Raw genomic sequence first — 23,861 nt, forward strand, 5'->3', positions numbered from 1 at the left:
TGTAGCACTCCTGGAGAGTCACACTTGCACACCTACCCCCATAGTATCCTAGAAACAAACAGGCTTTTAAAGAATGAGGATCAGTTTCTGACCATGTTGAAACTTACAAAATGAAGTGAGCATTTCCTTCCGTGGCCTGAAAAAACAGATTCAGCACTCTGATGGCATCTGGGCCAAGCATGACTTATTGGGCTTGTTCATACATACAGCAGCATTCGGCAGCCCATTATTTGAGGGGCTGTGCACTGTGCCTATGAACAAACCATGGATTAACTTTAGGTGGTTTAACCCACGAATAACCCAAAGTGTCCAGGTTCAGATGGCTCATTCATGGGTTGTTAGTGTGACAAGTGTAGGTTGTTGTTTAAAATCAGAAGTGGTGGGCACATGGGAGGCAGCCCTCCCACACTCTCCCACTTGTGCATGACATTGTACATATGAACCAAGCCATACTGTGCTTTAGTTGTATGTTTGTCATACAATTTAAGCACAGTATAACTGTTGCATTTGTCCCAGATGCCATCAGAGTGCTGAATTTGTTGCAATGTTTTCATTCAATTTCTAATATAAATCACGCCATATTTTATTATATCCTATGGAACAACAACTCATTGGGGCAGCCTACTGCTATTAACACCAAAACGTGAAAGACGCCCGGCATAGGTTTTCCTACCATTTGCTTCTGCTGCCACCATAAAACTTCACACATTTATTTAATATGCCCCTTTTACCTACGGTAGCTAGACACAGGTGTGAGAAAAAAAAATCAGAGGTATAAGTATAGTAAACAAAGATATGAAATGTTTTATTAAAAAAACTCCAAAAGCTTAACTTACGATTACTTTAAAACAAAGCTTTTATGTTGTTGTTGTTACCACCAATCAGGTTACTGAAGCTACAGTTCCAAACCTAAGCCAATTCCCCTATCAAGTTCCACCCCAGTTAAATCACAGACCTTGTACTGAGGGCTTAATATGTACTTCTGGTAAGGTTTGACTACCACCTGGGACCTTTAAGGTAGTTTATCAGGCTTTCCTTGAAATCTTCGATCTGGTCTAGCAGCCTCTCAGCTTTCAGACCTCTGCTAGCTGTTACCCAGGCCTTGCCTCTTTCTGAAAACTGCTTCTGGAGTCGTCTTCTCTGTACTTGCTGGCCTTTTTCTGCTCCTTCCTTGCCTGCTTCCAGCTTGGCTTCCCAGTCAAACTGCTGTCTCCCTCAGTCTCTCCTGAAGACACTCAATAACACACTCTTCCCTGATGACACATTCAGACAAGCTCCCCTGATGCCTTGCAACAGCGCCTTATATATTGTTACTTTTGTTCCAGTCAGAACCTTCCAGGATATCAGCTTTGCTGTGGTATTGTGTCACATCACCTCTGTTAAAACTCATGACCAGTGGACATCTTTAAAATGTTTCACACTCTTCCAATCAGATGGTACCAACTTGGATCCAGCCTTCGCATATATAAGCCAGAACCTAGCTTCACACCCTCTTAATGGTTACGCTAACAGCCAATTGACAACTACCAGCATGCTGTGTTTACATTGTATCTCTTCTCTGGCTCAAGCCTCAAGAAAAATATGACTTTTCCCCTTGTATAGTTAACCCCTTCATCTTGGCCCTAGTTTTACACTCACATATAAATGCACTGAACCTTTACCTCATAAAAACCAGTTTCTCCAGCAGATTAACAGTTACCGTCATGAAGCCGACCGTAGCACTAAGTCAGTGGTAGGTCCAATTGCGCTCTGGAGACATGCTTGGTTAAGGTCTGCGGGCTTAACTCCTGAGGCTTGGTCACAGATTGAGGATTTGCCCTTTGATGGTGAAGGGCTCTTTAATGCTAAAACTGATGAACAAATGGACTCTGTTCAGAAGGCAAAACCAACCCCCCAAAAGATGGGTTTGGGTCCTCAATCTCCACAGCATCATTATAAGCCACGCAGGTAGTTCCGTCACCAACCGTATGCTTTGATTGTTATCCACTATATCAGCCTCCGGCGCAGCAACAGAAGAAGACAGCTTCTTCTCTGAAGTATCGTCAGGGTCGTGGAAGGACTGACTCTTCTTCTAAGTGGCAGCTTTGACTTTCTGACATTTGCTTCCCTGGTCTCCTCAGCCAACCTTTCTTGGGATCTGTTCTGACTTATTTCTTGCCCACATGGAAAATAATAACGGACAGCTGGGTGTTAAGTATAATCAGTCGGGGTTACATGATAAGAGTTTCACAGACAGAAAAGTCGCCGCCCTGTTAAAAGGTAAGGAACGGAATATAACAAGATAGAAACAACGATGTAAAGGAACCTGATCTAATCCCATGATCAAACCGGATGGAGAAAGTCCTAGTATTGATGCGGATTTCTGTCCCCGTGTGATGAACCCCAAAGTTATCAATTGCACTTATTTTTAAGGCAGTTTGCTTGAAAGTGTACAGGGTCATCTTTGGTGCCTGGCATCCTCAGCTATCATCTCCCCTCCCTCCCCAGAAATCTTGGGGAAGCTAAGAAAAATAACATACAGGCTGTGCTTGTTTCTTCTCCCTCTCTTCATCCTCACATCTAGAGAAAGCTGCTCTTTGATGTTCCGTACTCACACAGTTCCCTTTCATTCCAGCGGGGCTGGTGCTGCACAAGAATTTCCCAGCAAGTTATGCTTCATGGCCCAGATATCATCTAGCTCCCATGTCTGCTGTTCTTAATAGTGCCCTCTCATTCTCCCTTTCTAACCTCCTCTCCTTATATGTGTATCCTTCAGGCTGTGCAATGCTGCACTTAAACTCTGTTCCCTTTTCCTCTTTTGTCCTCTGTTGAATAAAATGTTAATCGACCAACTGGAAGCCATCTTGAAGCTTACAATAGCCACACAGTTAAATGACAGGCTATTAGTTAAGGACTGATGTATGACCTGCTCAGGATACACTCTGCCTGAGCTCTTGAGTAGCTGTTCGGTTTCAAGAAATGTTGGGTTTAACTTATTTACATTGTTGTTAAGAGTTGTTCATTCACTAATTTGCTCATATCCCAGCTTGGTAACAGAAGCAATGCTGTCCTGTTACACAGCCCAAGTGGTGCGTATTTAAACATATTAACCAGTAAAAAGTGTGTATATGTGCATGCTATGATTACTGCAGTAAAAAGCATGTCTCTAGATCAGTGGTTTCCAATCTGTGTGCTTGAATTTCTTTGAAAGTTTATATGGGAATCCTCAATGAGATCAGTTGTGGTAGACAAGCTTTCCTGAAAAACAACTTGCCCACCACAAACAGTCTTCTGCAACAGTCTTCTGGTATAGGAGCACATTGGGTCTGTTCTAGGTCACACCCTCAAAGTGGAGCAAAAGCGAGCCCCAAGAAAATATAGCCAAATCCCACTCTGCCTAAATGGAATATGCATCCTAGAGCATGTCCCAGACTTGGCTGCAATGCCCTGGAGATCTTTGAGAGCTTAGTGGATGTGGAATGGATTCCCTGAAGGTAAATAGTTCTAAAGCCACTAATCTATGTGGCAAAGCTGTCCTTTCCCAATTGCACACAATGGGTTGGATCCAGACTAAGACTGGAATTCTAAACACACTTTCGTAGGAGTAATCCTCACTGAACACATTGGAACTTGTTGGATAAGAGGAGCATCTCTAGATGCTTCCAGACACTGGGAGGCAATAGAGAATGTGTTGTATCAACAGCAGCTTGTATTGTTCATCCCCCTTGTCTTCCTGTAACTTGATCCGTTCCTTTCTCCTACTCCCTCTCCTTCCTCTTTGCCTCTGCGACAGGCAACATGTGCTCTCTCCCTGAGGGAAGCAAGTAACCATATCTCATGCTTTTGCTTACTTTCACTCATGCACCCAGCTTTAGGTGTGGAGAAAGTGGACAGGGAGACATTTTTCTTCCTCTCTCATACTAGAACCTGGGGTCATCCTATGAAGCTGATTGGTGGGAGGTTCAGGACAGAAAAGGAAGTACTTCTTCACGCAGTTGAACTATGGAATTCACTACCACAAGACACAGTAATGGCCACCAATTTGAATAGCTTTAAAAGGGGGTTAGACAAATTCATGGAGGATAAGGCTATCAATGGCATGAAGGAGCGCTGGAACAAATTCCAACTCTCCTGTAAAGTAGGACAGGCCACTCCTGGACTTAAATTCCCCAAAGACACCCAGTAGCTACCTTCTTAGGCCAAAAGGCACTGAAATTAGAACTGAGGTGACTCAGAAGAAATCACACCAACCTTGAGTTGGATGAATGTTTATTTAGGAGAAGAGGGGTAGAGGAAAAGGGAAGATTGGAGGTAGTAGATTGTACAAAGGGGTACAAAGCTGAAATACTTGAACAAGAAACCTTAATACAAAGACAGCCTTTTAACCGCACACCCAAGCAAAAGAACAAAAGCTGGCTAACCTATCTTTGTACATACCAGAGTAAGGGCCTCCCAGGATAGAGTGCAGCCATCACACCAGGTCCAAGAACCACCATAATGAAGGGAGACCACCAGGCCTCCCTGGGACCTCAGCTCCTTTTAAAGCCTGGCAATCCAGGGCAGATTTCCCTTAGCCAGTCACCAGCCCAGTCCCTGGGTGCATCACCCTCATCCCAGAGGAGGCAGGGTCTTCCCACCAAACCCAGCTGTTATCTCCCAATTAATGAGGACTGAGCCTGGCTTTGAGCAGCAGGACTGAGGAGCTTCCCAGATAACACACTCCCAGGTAGTTACATCAGACGTGACAGCAAGGCATAGAGTCATGGTGGAAAAGCAGGCCAACATTCTTGACAAATGGCTGCTCGTCCTGATGGTTATATGCTACCTCCAGTATCAGAGGCAGTGTGCCTATGTGCACCAGTTGCCGGGGAACATGGGTGGGAGGGTGCTGTTGCACTTGTGTCCTACTTGTAGGTTTCCTGCAGGCAGCTGGTTGGCCACTGTGGGAACAGAATGCTGGACTAGATGGACCCTTGGTCTGATCCAGCATAGCTCTTCTTATGTTCTTATGGAGTGCTTGTGGTTGAACAGTGTTAGATAGCCTTCTTCAACAATGTGTATAAAAGCAGTAATAAAGTTGATTTTAACTTCTTCTAGACTGGCTGTAGCCTGCTTTTATTCCCTCTAATAATAAATGCGGTGTTACCACAAAGCAACTCTGCTGTAAGTCATACCAGATTCTCCAGCAGAACTTACTTTGAGTAAACATGCACAGGCTTACAATGCATGTTAATTGCATTTAGTTCCCATTGAAATCAATGGGATTTAAATCATCACTAACTTTCTCATTAATTTTAATAGGACCATTCAGCAATCTCAGCCTGGATCCAATGGCAAAGTAGGAGCTACTTTCCTAGTAAGTACTCTAGGGAAAGTGCCCTTTTGCTTCAGGATGCCTCTGCATGCACTGGAGAAATCCAGTCAGGCAAACTTCATTGGCCCCTGACTGTTAGCTATGTGGGGCGGGAAGTGACCAGTGTGGGCTGAAACATCCCACACTTTTAGGTCTGCAGGAAATGAGAATTAAGTTGCCCCATTGGGGCTGAGGGGCCATAGCTCAGTGGTAAAACACAAGGTTTCTGTGCAGCAAGTCCCAGGTTGCCTAGTCTCTGCATCTCCAGGTAAAAGGATCGGGTAGCAGCTGATGGGAAAGAGACTCTTGCCTGCTGATACCTGGAGAGCTACATGCCAGTCAGAGTAGACAGTATTGGGCTGCATGGCTGTATTGGGCTATATGGATATTGGAAGGCAGCTTCCCAGGTTCAGTCTTCATGTGACTTATCCCCAGGAGCAGCTGTATTTCTGAACAATTGAAGAGTTATAAATAATTGCTACAGATAATATACTGGGTGGGTGTCTATGGCAAGGGCATAAATCCTTTGCCTTAGAAAAAGTGGGAAGCATTACTGTTTGTTGTTGTTGTTCAGTCGTGCCCGACTCTTTGTGACCCCGTGGACCATAGCACGCCAGGCCTTCCTGTCCTCCGCTGTCTCCCGGAGTGTGCTCAAGTTCATATTCATTGCATCGGTGATGCTATCTAGCCATTTCATCCTCTGCTGTCCCCTTCTTTTGCCTTCAATCTTTCCCACCATCAGGGTCTTTTCCAGGGACTTTCTCTTCGCGTTAGGTGGCCAAAATATTTGAGCTTCAGCTTCAGTATATGTCCTTCCAATGAGTACTCAGGGTTGATTTCCTTTAGGATGGGCTGATTTGACCTCCTTGCAGTCCAGGGGACTCGTAAGAGTCTTCTCCAGCACCACAGTTCGAAAGCATCGATTCTTCGGCGCTCAGCCTTCCTTATAGTCCAGCTCTCACAGCCATATGTTGCTACTGGGAAAACCATAGCTTTGATTATATGAATCTTTGTTGGCAAGGTGATGTCTCTGCTTCTTACTATGCTGTCTAGGTTTGCCATAGCTTTCCTCCCAAGAAGCAAGCGTCTTTTAATTTCATGGCTACAGCTACTGTCTGCAGTGATCTTGGAGCCCAAGAAAATAAAATCTGTCACTGCTTCCATTTCTTCCCCTTTCATATGCCAGGAAGTGATGGGGCCAGATGCCATGATTTTAGTTTTTTTAATGTTGAGTTTCAAACCAGCTTTTGCACTCTCCACTTTCACCCTCAACAAGAGGCTCTTGAGATCCTCTTCGCTTTCTGCCATTAGGGTGGTATCGTCTGCGTATCTGAGGTTGTTGATAATTCTCCCGGCAATCTTAATTCCGACCTGTGATTCATCCAACCCGGCGTTTCTCATGATGTACTCTGCATATAAATTAAATAAGCAGGGCAACTATATACAGCCTTGTCATACTCCTTTCCCAATTTTGAACCAATCAGTTGTTCCATGTCCAGTCCTTACTGTTGCTTCTTGACCCTCGTACAGGTTTCTCAGGAGACAGGTAAGGTGGTCTGGTATTCCCATCTCTTTCAGAATTTCCCACAGTTTGTTGTGATCCACACAATCAAAGGCTTTAGCATAATCAATGAAGCAGAAATAGACGTTTTTCTGGAACTCTTGGTTTCTCCATGATCCAGCGAATGTTGGCGATTTGATCTCTAGTTCCTCTATTACTGTTTGACCTGTGTTTATAACATTGCTATGGCTGATATGAGATATTAAAAACCAACCACATAACATTGTTGTGATAGAATACATAGCTTTCCTTTTCCCTTCCTTTTAATTTCATATATATAAAAGAGTGGCCCATGATGACATCTTGCTGAGAATCTACCCCACCCCCATGGAAATCCCTCCCCCGTTCTGCAGTGGTACACCTCAGGGGACAGCTCAAGCGGTGGTCCCAATCCTCTATCTTAAAGCTGTCTAAATGCACACTGAGGTTAAGGAAATATCGCAGAGTAATGCTCCAAGAGTGGCAGGCAGGAGTGACCTTCTCATTTAGCAGGATAAACCAGCTCACTTCAGCTGGCAGAAGTTAGGATACTATTAAAGGCCAGCAAATTATTGGCTACTTAGTTTATTATATTTTTATCACCATGGGAGATGCAATTAGGTTCTTCTTTGGCTCCAAAATGCTGGGCTGTCACCAATACTCTCCAGCTTAGTATGGGCCAGGACCATATTTTGCAGTGAGTCTGGACTAAGGGTGCTTCCGGATGAGGGTTTATCGTGTCTTTGCCCTGCTTCATTCACAGAATTTGGGGGGGGGGGGTGTCCAGATGATGATGTCTTCCCCTCATAGAGCCCCCCCCGACGCGTTTTCCCACTGCTGCTTCTGTCTTTTTTCTTACTGTGGAAAATCCGTTACGGAGGAAAAGACAGAATAGCTGCACGAGGCCTTCTGACTGGAAGTGCTAGGAGCCCTCCATCTGGAAGCACCTTACGAGGCCAGCAACATTGGCTTGGCCTACTAGCTGGCTCCACACATACCGCCAGGTAAGACACAAGCAATGGGCTCTGTAAGCTCCTCTCCAGCATGAATACGAACAAAGGCTTCTACACAGCCCTCTCATTGGAATGCACTTCTGCTCAACTTATGGTGGCTAATTTATGGGAGTCAGCACCTGAGACAGATAAGGGGAGAGCATGGCTAAAGCATCGTTGCTCACACTGTAGAGCAGGGTGCCAAGAGAGCCTGCTGCCTGTGTCTCAGAGCACACAGGAAAAAGCATCCAAGATTAATTAAAAACGGGGCTCATGGGAATTGGGGGCTGTGCTGGGAACAGATGGAAAATTACTTGGGGTGGAATGAGCCTCTGGGCCACTAGTTGCTGATCCTTGCCCTAAGCTATGAAAAATGTATGAACTTAGAGATGCAAAGGTGATAGCACAGCTGTATGAATACTCAGTAGAGGCATTAAACCTCCACAGGACACTGACCCTCCAAAACCTAACTTCCCATTGAGCATAAAAAAATATTTTCCTTACTTTCATGCAAAAATACACACAGAGAGATAGAAGAAAGGATGGACAGATGGAAGTCTTACCAGTTTTTGTTATGCCTTGGACTGACTTTGAAGCTAGTACAGGGACAATGGGGAAATTTATCCCCTTCAGCAAGGTACAATTTGGTAGAGCATCATATAGTGCTGACACGAATACTCCTATGTGCAGGGAGGAATTACTGGTGCAGTACAAATACTAGGCAGATGCAATGTGGATGTATGTTGGATCTTGGAGGTCCTATGCAGTTCTTATTCAGCATTTTGCTGCACTCAGCAGCTAGTTAAGACACCGCTTAAGTCAAAATTTGAATGTGTGTTTTTTTTTACCTTCAGTTCCATTTAGAGCCAGAAATTAAGCCTTATTTTCTGGATCGTAGCACAGCAGCAGCAAGGCCAGAGCTTTCATAATTGCTGGTCAAAGATGGGAAAGTTCTACTTGATGTCCGAAAAACAACATAGAGTAAACAATGAGAATTGCCTGTGAGACCTAATCAAGAAAAGACATGTCTAGATATCACAGTGGCATGGTTTAAAACAGGAGTGGGCAGAACCTAGATCTCCAGATGTTTTGGACTTCAGCTACCAGCATTCCTGACCATTGTCCATGCCAGCAGGGGCTCCAGGTTAAAGTTGTTGGGATAAAATTGTTTACTCAAACTCAGGGGAGAATCTTGTTTAAAGTATTTTGTTATTTTATTAGGCAAATATATATACCCCCATATAACCTATATAACTTTATATTACATGTAAATGTTATAACTAATTTATTTGCTTTGTGAGTGAATTTGTTAAAGAAGTGTTTCTGTGGAGACTTTTTCAAAATTTGTAAAGAAAATGTTTAAAAGCTGAACAAGTAGGTTAACAAAACACATTAAAATGGCCAGGCTCTGTTCAAAGATAAAATTAGCAAGGCCCTGGCTGCAAGTTTATGCTCTTACATTTATCCTAGCTGCAAGTTGCCTTCTCTGTGTGATGACAGAAGGAAGGAGGCACTTGTTTGCCTTTGCCCTCTTAGTGGCAGTGGAAATGGTCTGGAGGACAGGTGAGGAGAGAGTGTGTGATGGTGGTGAGGAACAGGGAGCCCTTGAAGGACATATTGTCCAAGGGTCTTCTAAAACCTGGGTGGTTTCTCCTCAGGGCTGTTTCAAAGTTGGTGGATTGCACCTTATAGAATCATACACTCTGCTTGATAAACAATTTTAAAGTTTTTATTTAAACAAGAGGCATTCCTACAGAGCTCTCTTAGGCTGTGACCTCTCTCCCCTCAGGCCAGAAAACAGTATGTGTTGCTTTTAATTACTTTCTGGTTCCTCATAGGAAGCACAACCCATTCCGGCTGAACCCCGTATTTCCTTCACATTGTTACAATGGCAAACAATTTGGGCAATCCAAAAGGGAGGGGGGCATAGGTCAGTGTGATAGTGCACCTGCTTTGCATGCAGAAGGTCCCAGGTTCAATCCCCGGCATCTCCAGGTAAGGCCAGGAAAGAATCCTGCCTGAAACCCTGGTGAGCAGCTGCCAGTCGGTGTTGACAATACTGGGCTAGATGGACCAATGGTCTGGCCTCAGTATAAGGCAGGTCTCTGTATTTCTGTAATCCATTCATCACAAACACAGGGAATCTGAAAAGGCCTCTGACCTGCAACAGTGTGACTGGGTGAGTCTGCTGCCTCGAAGTTGTTAGGCCTTCATTATACCTATTGGAGAGCAATATTCTTCCCCGTGTCTGATTATGTCCTTCCATAGACCTCTAGGCCTTGAATACCCCTAAGATGTTTTCTGGAAAATTTTCACCCCTTCCTTGTTTTTTTTGGAGATCATGGAATCATAGAATAGTAGGGCTGGAAGGGGCCTTTAAGGCCATAGAGTCCAGCCCCCTGCTCAGTGCAGGAATCCAAGTCAGAGCATCCCTGAGAGATGGCTGTCCAGCCTCGTCTTGAAGGCCTCCAGTGTGGGAGAGCCCACCGCCTCCCCAGGGAATTGGTTCCATTGTCGTATTGCTCTAAGACAAAGATGTTGCTTTGTCACACTGCAAACAGATACGAGATTCAACATTGTACAGTGTCATATGCATTGATGTCACTGTATTCATAAAAGGTAAAATAATAATGTACTCCCCCTTCCCAGCTACAGACACACACCTCTTCCCCCAGGTGAATGTCTGTATTGAAGTTGTGGAATTTAGGGTAGGGGAGATTTGGAGCTTTTTCTCACACCACAATACTCATTTAAATATTTTTCTTCTTCAAGAGGATTAGGAGTCTGTGTAAGTTTCCACCTCTCACTGCCCCCAGAACCATGGTGTGTGTGTGTGTGTGTGTGTGTGTGCCTAGTCTAAGACAAGTCTAGGACAAGGTGAAAAGTGAACATGAAAGAGGTGTTAATGGTGGTCTGATATCACGCATTCCCTGAGCATCTGCCAAAAGTCGGTGTCACCTTCCTGCCTTTGAAAGGCAGAACTGGCACGAAAACTGGGAGGGAGGGGTGAGATCATTTGAGAGGGTGATGGTAGCCCTAAGACATGCAGGGAAGCAACAGGATGGAAACCCAATGGCCTTTTTCAGATCCACAAAGAGAAAGATTGTGGTCACTTCACAGGTAATTGCAACATTTTGATCTGAGAATCCCAAAAGATACGGAGAGAGAAAAATCTGAGGGTATCAGATGTGGAAACAAGGCATTACTACATTGTAATATTTAACCCAGACATTACTTTTCACAGTTCATCCTCTTTGAAAGAGGCATGAAAGGCCTCAGAGCACCTGGCCTCAGTTGTCCACTGTTACGTGGTCCTATGTTAAGGGTGAGTTGGACAAATTGCATTCTGCTGCTATAACTAAAAATTAAGGGGGGGGGGCAGTAGGCTCTACAGTTTATACTCAGAAAATGACTTGGAGGATTGATCAAAACCTTGGCAGTGTAAGAGAGGTCAGTTTAAGGATAGTCCTTGCCAATTTTGAGGTAGAAAGGATAATAAATAGCTTATTTATAGGAGTTTAAGGACTGATGATAGCAGTTTGACAGGTATTGCCTATTTTCTTTTTCATAGACTTTGCCGGGGTTAAACTCAATTGGTTGATTTCTCAGTTTATACAGCATATTTCAGGAAACCGTTTGTTGTGTCAAGTCAGGGGGAAAGTCTAGTATGTGCTTTGCCCCAGTAGTACCATAACATTGTTGTGATTTTTATTAAAATTGTAATTTCCAGCCCATTTTGTCCTGTGGGGGTTCATAATGTCGTTCCCTAGGCATGCCCAGAATGATCCTGCAGGAGTAGAATGTAAGTGTGGCTGAGTATCAAAAATAGGCTAGAAGTGGGGAGGGGGAGAGTGGGGGGAGCAGGTAAGGAGGGAGTTATGTGAGTTAAGATTCTAGGCAATTGGGTGAGATTTGGAGGAGAAATAGGGGCTGCAGCATGACCTGTGGCCGCTCACGTGTGGGGTGCCATAGGGTTCCATCCACTCCCTGATGCTATTTAACATCTATGTGAAGCCGCTGAGGGCTATCATCAGGAGGTTTGGGGTGCGGTGTCATCAATATGCGGATGACACGGAGCTCTACCTCTTGTTCAGATCTTCACCAAGGTTGGTCTTAGAATCCCTGTCCAAATATCTGGAGATGGTGAGTGGCTGGATGGGGAGGAATAAGCTGAAGCTGAACCCTGCAAGACCAAGGTACTTTTGGTGGGAGACAAGAGGAGGTTGGGGGATGTTGACCTGGTGTTGAATGGGATACGGCTACCCTTGAAAGACCAGGTCCGCAGCTTGGGGGTCATCTTAGACTCCCAGCTGTCCATGGAGGCTCAGGTGTCAGCTGTGAGCCGGATAGCGCTGTACCAACTCTATCCGATACGGTGGCCGCACCCCTACCTTCCCGACCATCTGCTCCCATCAGTAGTACATGCCTCGGTCTCCTCTCGTTTAGACTACTCTAATGTGCTCTATGTGGGGTACCCTTGAAGACGGTATGGAAGCTGCAGCTGGTGCAGAACATGGCAGCTCGCCTGATTAAAGGCAGCCGCTGGTGAGATCACATCACTCCGGTGCTGAAGGAGTTGCACTGGCTACCGGTTGTTTTCTGGGCCAAATTCAAGGTATTGGTTTTGACCTTTAAAATCCTATATGGTTCCAGCCCAGCCTGTCTCAAGGAGCGCCTCCAGCAATACCAGATAGGCCGCTCAACAAGATCAGCCTTGGATGGCCTTCTCTCTGTCCCATCAGCTAGGACAGCTAGGCTGGTGAGGATGAGGGAGAGGGCCTTTTCTGTGGTGGCCCCCACTCTGTGGAACTCCCTCCCTAGGGAGCTCCGCCATGCCCCCTATTTAATGAGCTTCCACCACACATTAAAAACGTGGTTGTTCAGGCAGGCATTTGGGGTGGGTTAGGGTAATTTTAGAAATGTGATGTTTTTAATGTTGAATTTTATTGTTTTGAACTGTTTTTATTGTTGGACATCGCCCAGAATGGCTGGGTGACCAGCCAGATGGGTGATTAATTAAATAAATAAACAAATAAATAAAATCCTTAAAGTTATCTATGCCGCTGTTCTATTGTACTGCAGGGGTGGGGAACAAACTGTGGGCCTTTTAAAAAGTATAACTTACGTTAGTTTTAAGGTTAGACAGTTGGGAGACAATGAGGTTTGGGAGGAAAATAGTTAATTAAAAATAACTATTTATAGAAATAGGAGTGGGGAACAAAACTGTGGGCCTTATTTTAATGTTATTGTTACCGTACTGCAGATGTGGGGAACCAAAAAAGTTAACACATTCTGAAATCTGTTTTTCTCACAGTTTTTCCTGACACAGCCAATCTCTAGATTCTACATAGAACGATATTTCTGTATTGGAACTCTAAGACTTGTTGTTTGAAAGGCACAGTGCCTTCCTATGAGATAAGGTCTCTTTAAGAATTACACATCCCAGAGCACCTTAGGTCATGCTGGCATTTTCTGTACAGTTGCAAGGAGCCACTTCTGCTGCTGAATTTAGAGGCCCCAGAAGTCCCCCAAAGAAAGGCTCCAATATGTTTTGTAGGGTGGTCCTGGGTGTAAGATTCATTTTGTAGCTTTATCTCCCCACTGCGTGCGTGCGTGTGTGTGTGTGTGCGTGCATGCACTCATATTTCTTGTATTTTGGGGGGTGGGAATGTTCTTTAATATTATTAGCAGCTGGTGTAAAAGTGTGAGTTTGGAAGTCCCAGGTTTAAATTTTACCTTTTTAGTTGCTCTTAGGTAAGCTGCTGAGTCTTAGCATCAGCCCCCACCCATCTACAATATGGAAATAATAATATTGATCTACCTTACAGGGTTTTTGTAAGGATTACTGAGATTATGTATGTGCAAAGCTTTGAACACTAAAATGTACCATGTTGTTTGTTGTTAGAATAATTTCCTCCATTGATGAACCGTCTTGGGGATGTGCCAGTGCCACTGTAGGATGAGGCTATTTAGCAAATAAAACTCATCCTCTCTCCCTAGGGTGTTTTTGAAACCCGCTCCCCTTCATCAGCATGGCTCTTGCTGCAATTAGAGAAACACACTTCCTTTGAGAAGGAACATTAGGAGCCATTATGCAAGTACCATGACATTCCAGTCTGTCTCTGCAGGGGATGGGAAAAGCAGCTGCAGGAGGTGAATTAAGGTGTGAAAGGAGCAAGGGAGGGAAGGATCAGACTGTCTGCTTACAGTTAAAAATATGGCCATTTTCTGTTAGTGTTATCAACAGAAGAGGTTGTAAGAAGAGGGTGGGGGTGGGGGTGGGGGTGGGGAGAACAAAGAAAATAAGGCATTGGAATTGAGTAACTTTAATTTATGCTGGTTGGTAGGTTTCTGTAAGGTATTTTTTATGGGACATTTAGAGTTGCATTCTCAAACCACACATGCTTTCAAATAGCATTTATTCTTTGCAGCATGTTCCAAGGTTCTTCAGAAAATAAGGCAGTCCAAGCCCATTAATAAGACCACTCAGAAAAGACTCAAAACGTTCATCCATTTTCAGAAGCGTAATCCTCCATGTATGAAGATAAGAGGAGCCCAGATGGATCAGAGTGATCTATCTAGTCCATCCATCGTTTCCCGCAGTGTCCAGAGAGCCACCCCTGGGAAGCCTAGAAGCAGGGAACGAATGCATCAGCTCTTTCTTGCATCCTCCCCTTTATCCAGCAAGACCTTTGGCAAACCATTCTCTTAGCTGCAGTTCCAACTGCTGCAATATGGGGCATAAGAAATGACTTACCTAACAGCAGACTTCCCCAACCTGATGCCCTCCAGATGTATTGGACTACAACTCCCATCAACCCAGCCAGCACAGCCAATTATCACATACGATGTGTGTTGTAGTCCAAAACATCTGGAGGGCACCAGGTTGGGGAGGCTGCCATACAGTATTGCTGTAAGGATCTGGGCCAACATGGCTACCTCCTGTCTTTATGGCCCACAAGTACCACAACTGAAGAGAGACATACATGCGCAGCTGCCACCACCATGCCCATTTAGTTTCCAAGCTTCTGATGGACTCAGCGCTTTCTGGGATAGGCAACCTGGTGTCCTCCAGATGTTTTGGACTATAGCTCCCATAAGCACCAGCCAGTATGGCCAATGGCCAGAGATTATGTGATTTGTAGTACCAAGCATCTGGAGGGCACCAGGTTGTCTACCTCTGCTACCTCATGCAGAGCCTTGAAGTGTATGTGAAAGAAACATAAGAACATAAAAAGTGCCCTGCTGGATCAGACCAAGGGTCCATCTAGTCCAGCATTCTGTTCACACAGTGGCCAACCAGCTGTTGTCCGGGAGCCCACAAGCAGGACACATGTGCAACAGCACCCTCCCACCCATGTTCCCCAGCAACTGGTGTACAAAGGCATACTGCCTCTGGTAGTGGAGGTAGCACATAGCCATCAAGACAAGTAGCCATTGAAAGCCTTCTCCTCCATGAATTTGTCTAACCCCTTTTAAAGCCATCCAAACTGGTGGCCATCACTACTTCCTCTGGTAGCAAATTCCATAGTTTAACTATGTGCTGTGTGAAGAAGTACTTCCTTTTATCTGCCCTGATTCTCCCACCAATCAGCTTTATGGGATGACCCTGGGTTCTAGTATTATGAGAGAAGGATAAAAATGTCTCCGTATCCACATTCTCCACACAATGCATAATTTTGTACACCTCTATCATGTCTCTCCTTATCCTCCTTTTTTCCAGCCTAAACAATGCCAGCTTGATGTAACCTTCCCTCATAGGGGAGATGCTCCAGCCCTTTAACAGTTTTAGTTGCCCTTTTCTGCACTTTTTCCAGCTCTACAATATCTTTTTTTTAAGCTGTGGTGACCAGAACCGTGCACAGTATTCTAAGTGTGGTTGCACCATAGATTTATATAACCGGCAGTATAATGTTGTCAGTTTTATTCTCAATGCTTTTTCTAATTATGCCTAAGAAGGAGTTTGCCTTTTTTATAGCAGCTGCATGCTGGATTGACATTTTCACCAAGCTGTCCACCACAACCCCAAGATCTCTTTCTTGGTGAGTCACAGCTAATTCAGATCCTATCAGGTTATACTTGAGGTTGGGATTTTTTGCCCAATGTACGTCACTTTACATTTGCTTACATTGAACCATATTTGCCATTTGGATGCCCATTCTCCCAGTATGGAGAGATCCTTTTGGAGTTCCTTACAATCCTGTTTTGTACTTACTACTCTAAATAATTTGTTGTCATCAGCAAACATACCGCACTAGTCCCTCCTAATTCCAGATCATTTATGAACAAGTGGAAAAGCATTGGTTCCAGTACAGATCACTGTGGGATCCCACTGTTTACATCCCTCCATTGGGAGAATTTACCATTTATTCCTACTCTCTGCTTTCTGTTCTTTAACCAGTTACTGATCCATAAGAGGACCTCTGCTCTTATTCCATGATTGCTAAGTTTGCTCAGGAGTCTTTGGTGAGGGACTTTGTCAAAAGGTTACCTGAAGGATCGCCTCCTCCCATATGTGCCTGCCCGGACCTTAAGATCATCATCAGCGGCCCTTCTCCGTGAGCCCCTGCCAAAGGAAGTGAGGCGGGTGGCTACTAGGAGGAGGGCTTTTTCTGTTGTGGCACCCCGGCTCTGGAATGAGCTCCCTAGTGAGGTTCGCCTGGCGCCTACATTGTACTCCTTTCAGCGCCAGTTGAAGACCTTTTTATTTTCCCAGGCATTTTAGCATTTTAGCTTTCTAAATTTTTATCTTTGCTGTTTTAAATCTGTATTTTAAACTCCTGTACTGCTGCTAGGTTTTATTGTGGTTGTATTGTTATATTGTGGTTTTAATGTTCTATATATTTTAAATTGTTTTATTGTGTGTTGTTTGGTTTTAGTTTTTGTGAACCGCCCAGAGAGCTTCGGCTATTGGGCGGTATAGAAATGAAATGAATGAATGAATGAATGAATGAATGAATGAATAAATAAATAAATGCCTTTTGGAAGTCCAAGTAGACAATGTCTACTGGTAGTGTTGGGGGGGGGGGGAGAGAAGTGGCTGCTAAGGAAAGATGCATTCCCAGTAGCAGTGGGAGGAGCTGCTCACACCCTGGAATGAGAACAGGAGAGAGTTGAGTGAGGAGTGAATCACTTTTACAGAGGGGAGAAAATGAATGAAGAGAAAAGAAAACCTGCAGGTCATATTTGACCATTACAAAACAAAAAGAAGCCAGTCATTTTCTTGCTTCAGCTGAATAGAAGGAGGATTGGGAGTACAAGCAGCCCCAAGGAGATTTTCTCCAACTCTCCAGTTACTTCAAAAGACGGTATCATGGATCTATTACTGGACCAAGCAGAGCCAAAGGGTCTTGACAAGATGGACACTTCTGCAAAGAACTCAGAAAATCCCAGCAGTCTCTACCGCACGGTAAGGAAACAAGGGGGAGGGTCCCTTGCCCTGTTGAATGCATTAAAATGAGCACCATTTAGCAGGGGAAAGTACACTTTATGCTTTTTGTACCTCACCCTGGTATCTCTAAGGCGGAAGGGTGGTTTAGAAATATTCTAATAATAAAATAATTTTATCTTGGAACACGTGCAGAGGTGCAAAAGGTAGCATCCAAACAGGGCCAAAACTGCTAGTTTTCACGGCAGTTTTCAGTGCCAGACTCTGCCCCAGGGCACGTGATGCAAAGAGGAAGGAGTTGCCTGTGAGCATCTGTAGAGTGCCTTCCCCTCACCTGTGCCCAGCCATCTTCCACACCTCAGGAGCGGGGCTCTCAGGCCAAATGTAAGCCCTGGCCCTTTTCTTTTTGGAAAGGAATGATTTTATCAAACTGGGTTCTCTTTGTCATTGTTGTTCCAGCACCAGCTTTCTTCTAGGCTTTTAAACATCATTTCTCAATAGCAATCTTTGAATTAGCGCTATTAGTGGGTATAGTCAGTGCATGATCTGGAGGGGGACAAACTATTGATTATTTTGGGATACAAGGTAGGAACATTTTTGACCAATCCAGGCTTCCCAAGTATTTGCAGGCACCTGGGAACTGAGGGACAGATTCTGAGCTCCACTGAACACAGTAATAACATCAGTTCAGAGCATTCACATGTGTTTTTCCCTAGATCCAAAATTTTAAAATTAAAGACTACTGCCTGTCCATACAGTGGGTGCAGATCCTCTTCAGTTTATGAACATGGGTAGAGAGATCAAGATCTACTGGTAGATCTCCAAGTGATTTAACAATAGCAACAGAAGGCCTTCCCCATCCCTTGCAAAAATTAGACTGCTGAAAGGAAGAAAGCTGGCAGGAAACTATCAGTGAATTTGTATGTGAAAAGACTGAGCAGAGTTCTGGTACTGAAAACAAATTCCTGACCTGAGCATATGCTCAGAGGCACTCTGCTCCCCAATTCTGCATCCACACACACATACCACAAACCACTATTTTGCACTTGCAGCTGGTTGGTGAACCTCATGGTTCTAATAAAAAACAAAGTAGATCGCACAAGCCTGAAGTTTGCCCACCTCTGGTGTACCACTCTATAGTTCAGATATGAACATATTGGGGATCCCCGTTGGCTCTTTCACCAATGTGAAAGGCAAAGTCCCCAAGGTTCCATTTCCATTGCTCTCAATGTGGCCTTTCTCTCCTCCAAAACCCTGAGAAAGAAGTATTAATCTTACTGCAATTCTTCATACCTCTCAAAACTGTTCCTGCAGCTCCCCAAAGTACATGGGACAGGAAGGGAAAAGCTAATGTTTTCCTAAGGGACTATTTAGTTACTTTCAGCATTTATGAGTCGCTTTTCCAGTGCACATTCAAATTACAACAACAGAAAAAATGAGAACCATCATATAAAAAATCAGTGAAAACTTAAGAAAACCATGTTTAAAATGTTAGGCAGTTAAACACACATATGCATACACACACAATACTTCTAAGAAGGTTCCCCAAAAATAGATTTTAAAAGGTTCTGCAGCACTTCCTAAATAAAAGCAAAAGGGAACAATTTCTCAACTGTAGCAGGGGAACCAGTCCACAGCCTCCAGAGGCTACATTGATGGAACTGAAGCAAGGCCTGCTTTGACAAAGGAAGACAGGGGGAGAGAATCTCTAAGGCAGGAAGGGGTGCACCTTTTGGCCCTGAGGGCCACATCTGGAGTATTTTGGGAGCTGTACACCTGCAGGCATACACACATGTCATTTTTTGCCATTTGGACATTGTCCCACAAGGCATACTAAGCACAGCTCAATTGTGTGCATGTTTATTCAGAAGTAAGCCACAGAAAATGACACAGGGAAAAAACCAGACTCTTAAAAACACAAGCCTCCAGTTTCCACACCTTCGCCTTGTTTGACTGGTTTAAATATCTTGCTCTATATATACCTTTAAAATGTCCAGGTATTTAAAGTTAAATGTCTCTATATGTATTTATTGGATTTCTATACCACCCAATAGCCAAAGCTCTCTTTAAATCACTCTTATCCCTGATCACTGGTGTTTGCCTGCTTGGCACTGAAGAAAACTCCCCCCGCCCCCTGACCCGAACCTAGATCGTTGTTTCAGCGCTGCAATAATCTTTCCCCCACAGCCCAGGGAAAAGTGGGTAGGGGCTGCACAACTCACAGCAGCGGCCTCTGTAAGTTAAAACTAGAACCACGAATTGGGCCTGGAAGCATGCCAGCTGTCAAGGCAGCTGATAAGGCTGCACATGTTCCTACCTTTGATTGCAATATGCTTTCTGTGCGGCTGCCCTTGAAGAGGGCTCAGAAGTTGCAGGTAGTGCAAAATGCTGCAGCCCATTTGCATCTTCCACATCAGCTTCAAGAGCAGCCCCAAAGAAAGCATCGCACAATAAGAATGGAAGATCAGAATCTCATCAAGAGAGGTGCAGCCTATGCAGTAGATGTAATTGGTAAATGGCTGTTCTAGGGCAGTTTTCCCCAGCCTGGTGCCCGCCAGATACAACTCCCATCAGCAGTAGCCAGCATGACCAATGGACAGGAAAGCTGGGAGTTGTAGTCCAAAACATCTAGAGGGTAGCAGGCTGGGGAAGAAAAAGCAAGGCAGGGTTCATGAGGACTCCATGGGCTGCAATCAAGATGCTGAAAAAATAGTCTTATTCTATAAGACGCCTCTCTCTCTTTTTGGGTCAGGCTTCTGAAAGTATAAAGCTATCTTTTCAGCATCTTGAGACTAGTTTTCTCCTTTTGGATGCTTTCCAGTGTTCCCACACTCATGGGCTGCAAAACCTGGATCGATGGGGGTAAACTACCCCAAGAATCAGCAGCATACTTAATCCTTCCAGGGAACTAGTATTTCCCACCAGGATGATCCATGACGTGACTGGATACAGTATTAGTCTGTTCAGCTTTGCCCACTCAAATAGTTCCCAAACATTGGTTAAGGGTTGAATACAGCAGCTCCAAGTAAGGAAGAATTCTGCTGATGGCTGTTTCTCCACAGCATGCTCCCTAGGAAGCCTCACCCATGGCTTTGGCAAAACCAGGAGAATATGGGGAAGGCAGGCCTAGCAGCACAGCATCTATACATTAGCAGGTAGCAGCATTCACAGTTCTCCTGACTAATCTACAATGCTGCACGGCAAGGAGTGGGCACAAGTGCCCTAACAGTACCTCCTCTTCACACCTTGGCCTGGAATAGTAGAACTTCATTTTACTTGGAGAGCTTTTTCGTTGATCACCTGGTTACATAGATCTCTCTGAATGTTAGAGATTATTTAGCTGCCATTTTGTTTTTTAAACATACACTGTACTGTTGTGGTTCAGCAGCTAGCCAAAAGGAAGGAAGCAGAAGCAAAAAAGGGTATTGTTGTTGCTCATGAGGGGAACAGCAGGTTGCACCAGAGACAGGCATTAGAAGCAGCCCATTTCTGAACTGCTTGATCTCTAAAACAAGGAGGGCAGGGGAACAGGGCAGGGGAACAGGGCCTGGGCTGAGACCAAGCCCTCAGAGCTGGAGGACGTTCTAGCCCTTCTGAGGTGCAGGTGGGGGCAGCAAATATTCAGTGGAAAAGGAAAGGCACTCTACATAGGAAGTCTATTCTTTTTTTTAATTACTGCGTATGTTCCCATTTTGAATCCTTGCTTTAAAAAGAGGTTCCAGGGTTAAGCTCCGGCAGAAACTATGGCCTATTTTTCAAAGATGCCAAAAGTACAATTGTGAGAGACCTCAGGGTGGCAATTGAGCTAATTTTTTATAGAAATATTTTTGATACTGTTTCATTATAGGAGGGACATAGGCCTATTTGATGCCTTTTGTTTCTGATAGTTCGTGTTTTTCTTCCTCTTGCCTTTGCTAGTCTGTCAAGCCACTAATTGAGAAATGCCACAGTGCCCGCATCAATGCAAGCCTGGAACAGCTGAGGAAGCTCCTGCAGCAGCCCTCAGATCAACAGGTAAATGCAGCAGGCCCCACAGCAGGAAGCTATGCCCCTTGAAGAATAATCTACCCCTGCAGCCAAAACCTATGGGTTCCTTGGATCTGAGAGGTTGTCCTATTTACAAGGGCAGAAGCACCAATAATTTTGATTCCTTCCATAAACCATCCAGGACTCCAAAGCTTAACATAATTATATACTTGATGACCACATTGCCCCTTGTCCTCCAAATCCAGCTGTTAGCTTGTAATAAAAATGCATTTGCTGCAACAACTGGATGAGCCCTTGATGACTATTTTAGCATTAGCTTCCTGCATTCGTTACTGCTAAACAAAAAACATAGAAAGTACACGGGCCACATCCTACAGGAAAGGCAGGCCTATGCACATGCTTGAAAGTGTGTGGGAAGCTTTTGCTGAGCCAGAGCAGGTGGCTGAATAAGATTTCCAGGGCTCAGAGGGCTAGAATTCAGTGCTCTGCATCAGAAATGGGGAACCTCTGGCCTGCAATCAGGCTTGTTAAAAGCCTAGTTACTGAGAGGGGAGGGGGCATTTTCAGGAGGGGTGTGTGTGTTTTGTGAGTGTATACATATATATATGCACATACATAGATATTTTGAAATTACTCTGATAGACCATCTAACAGAGTAATTCCAAAATATATTTAGAGCTAAATGTTTTGGATGTCTGGGCAAGCACATTAGGCCACAGGCCAGTACTGGTGCGCCCCCCTCACCTCAGGATATAGCACCATGGACTGTTCGCCTGTGGCCCCCAATTTGGCCATTGGACCAGAAAAAAATCCCCCCCCCGTTCTATGTAATTCCTTAGTCCCCTCTACAATTAGAGAAACAAGAATATGTTTTGTAAGATAGTAAATACTGCAGAATAAATTGTGTGAGTAGTGCACAGAGCACTCTGTAAAGGCATCTTTTCCCTCTACTTTGAAATGGGAGAGCTATGCTGCACAACTGGCACAGACACCTCACTGATCTGCTTGTTATGTGCCCCGCCAAGAACAGGAAAGAAACCAACGCAGTGTGAGCAGCTCTGTGCACATGTAGCCTAGGACACCCTTCCCCTAACTTAGTGCCCTGTAGATTTTTTGACTTCAACTCCCATTAGCCCCACCAGCATGGTCAATGGTCAGGAATACTGGGAGTTGTAGTCTAAAACAATTGTAGGGCCCTTGGTTGGGGAAAGCTGGTGTAGACTTTGGTAGCGCAACCAGCACAGAGGGCACATGGCATTTATTTTAACAAAGAATTGTTGTAGCCTCTTGCTTTTGCCTTTTCTAGACTGGTAGAGTCTTGTCACATTTGGAGAAAGCAGAGATTCTGGAGATGACTGTGCAGCAGCTCCGCCAGCTCAAGAACCAAGGTAACATATTTTTGCTAGGGTCTTTCGCCTGTGACACAAGGCCAAACAGGCCACACAAAAGATGCCAAGTGCCAGGACTTAGGATGTCGCTTGCCTTCTAGCTTCATGGAAGCAACCATGCCTGACCTTACCTTCTCCTCCAGGTACTGTTGCAGCTTCTCCTTCCCAACACAGCCACAATGTTGCTGCTGGTTACTGCCACTGCATCAATACTGTCACTACTCCCTTGAGCTCAGCTGGCTACGCTTTGGGTCAAGACATGAAGTCTCAGATCCTGGAACACTTGGAAGAGACTCCAGCGGCCAGGCCATCCACTGCACCAGCTCCAGTTTCCAAAGTCTGGCAACCACACAAGGGAGACTCTCTCCCCTTGCTCCAGTCTCCCTTTCTATGGGCATCTCCTCCTTCACTGAGCGCCGCAGGGCCACCTCCTCCTCTTTCAGACTCCCACACCCTCATTGTTGGGTCTTGGTCAAATCCTTCTCCAACATCTATGCTGTTGCCCCAGCTGCATGTACCTTGGACCCAGCCAACCTCACCTGCTGCTACCACCCATATGTGGAGACCATGGTGAAGGAAATCCTGAAATAAAGGGGCTTGGCCTCACTCAAGAGGGCCAACGTATATGAAACAAAGCAGAGTTGCCTTCTGAAAACAAGATGTTTCCATCAAACCAAAATAGTCCTGGAGAGTCTGGTCCTGGCTTGGAAGGATCCATTGGCTATTCCAATGCACTCTATGGTTGCTTGCTTAACTGATCTGTCAAAGCTCATTCCATATTTTAGAGGAGAGATGCTGAGGGAGACTGCTGCTCTGCTGCTGGAACTCGAGGCTTCTTAATGAAGAGCATAAGAGGAGATAGGATTTTAAGCAATAGGTGTAAAGAACTTCTCCTCCAGTGCCCAATAGTATCTAAGCACGGATTTAACTATTCCTCACAAGAGCTCCTGGTCTGAAGGAGAAGGAAAAGCAGGTTATTTTCATTCTGATCGAGGCTACAACTGCAGGGCCTGGACATTTAGTGCTATTCTTGTTCTGTTAAGGATTCCATCTTGCAAATAGTTACACATGTAAGGAAGGAAGAGTAAAAGTTTTTAATAAAACTAACCATACACATGGCTTGTCAGACTGATTGGTTCAGTAAGAGAAGATGTGGCCTTTGAGGGCAGGTGTTCTAAGAAAACGGCACCACATAAAGCTAACAACCTTCCACTTTCCCTTGAGAATTCAGAGA

General features: G+C 44.7%; 1 protein-coding gene and 1 pseudogene across 2 annotated transcripts in view; one reads left to right on the forward strand and one right to left on the reverse strand.

Moving 5' to 3' along the window:
* Window positions 1-23,861, reverse strand: part of LOC146352896 (protein CFDP2 pseudogene) — a 1,048,348-nt pseudogene that overhangs the window by 885,728 nt on the left and 138,759 nt on the right. The window lies entirely within an intron of this gene.
* LOC146352924 (transcription factor HES-2-like) lies at window positions 16,841-23,745 on the forward strand. The gene is made up of 4 exons (XM_084835184.1): window positions 16,841-17,273; window positions 21,171-21,266; window positions 22,546-22,627; window positions 22,771-23,745. Exons 1-4 carry the CDS (start codon window positions 17,178-17,180, stop codon window positions 23,199-23,201), a joined length of 705 nt encoding a protein of 234 aa, XP_084691310.1. The 5' UTR covers window positions 16,841-17,177; the 3' UTR covers window positions 23,202-23,745.

The sequence above is a fragment of the Heloderma suspectum genome, chromosome 2 (genome assembly GCF_057233095.1).
Source record: "Heloderma suspectum isolate Gila_16-S chromosome 2, 16-S_ref, whole genome shotgun sequence".
Lineage (NCBI taxonomy): Eukaryota > Metazoa > Chordata > Lepidosauria > Squamata > Helodermatidae > Heloderma > Heloderma suspectum.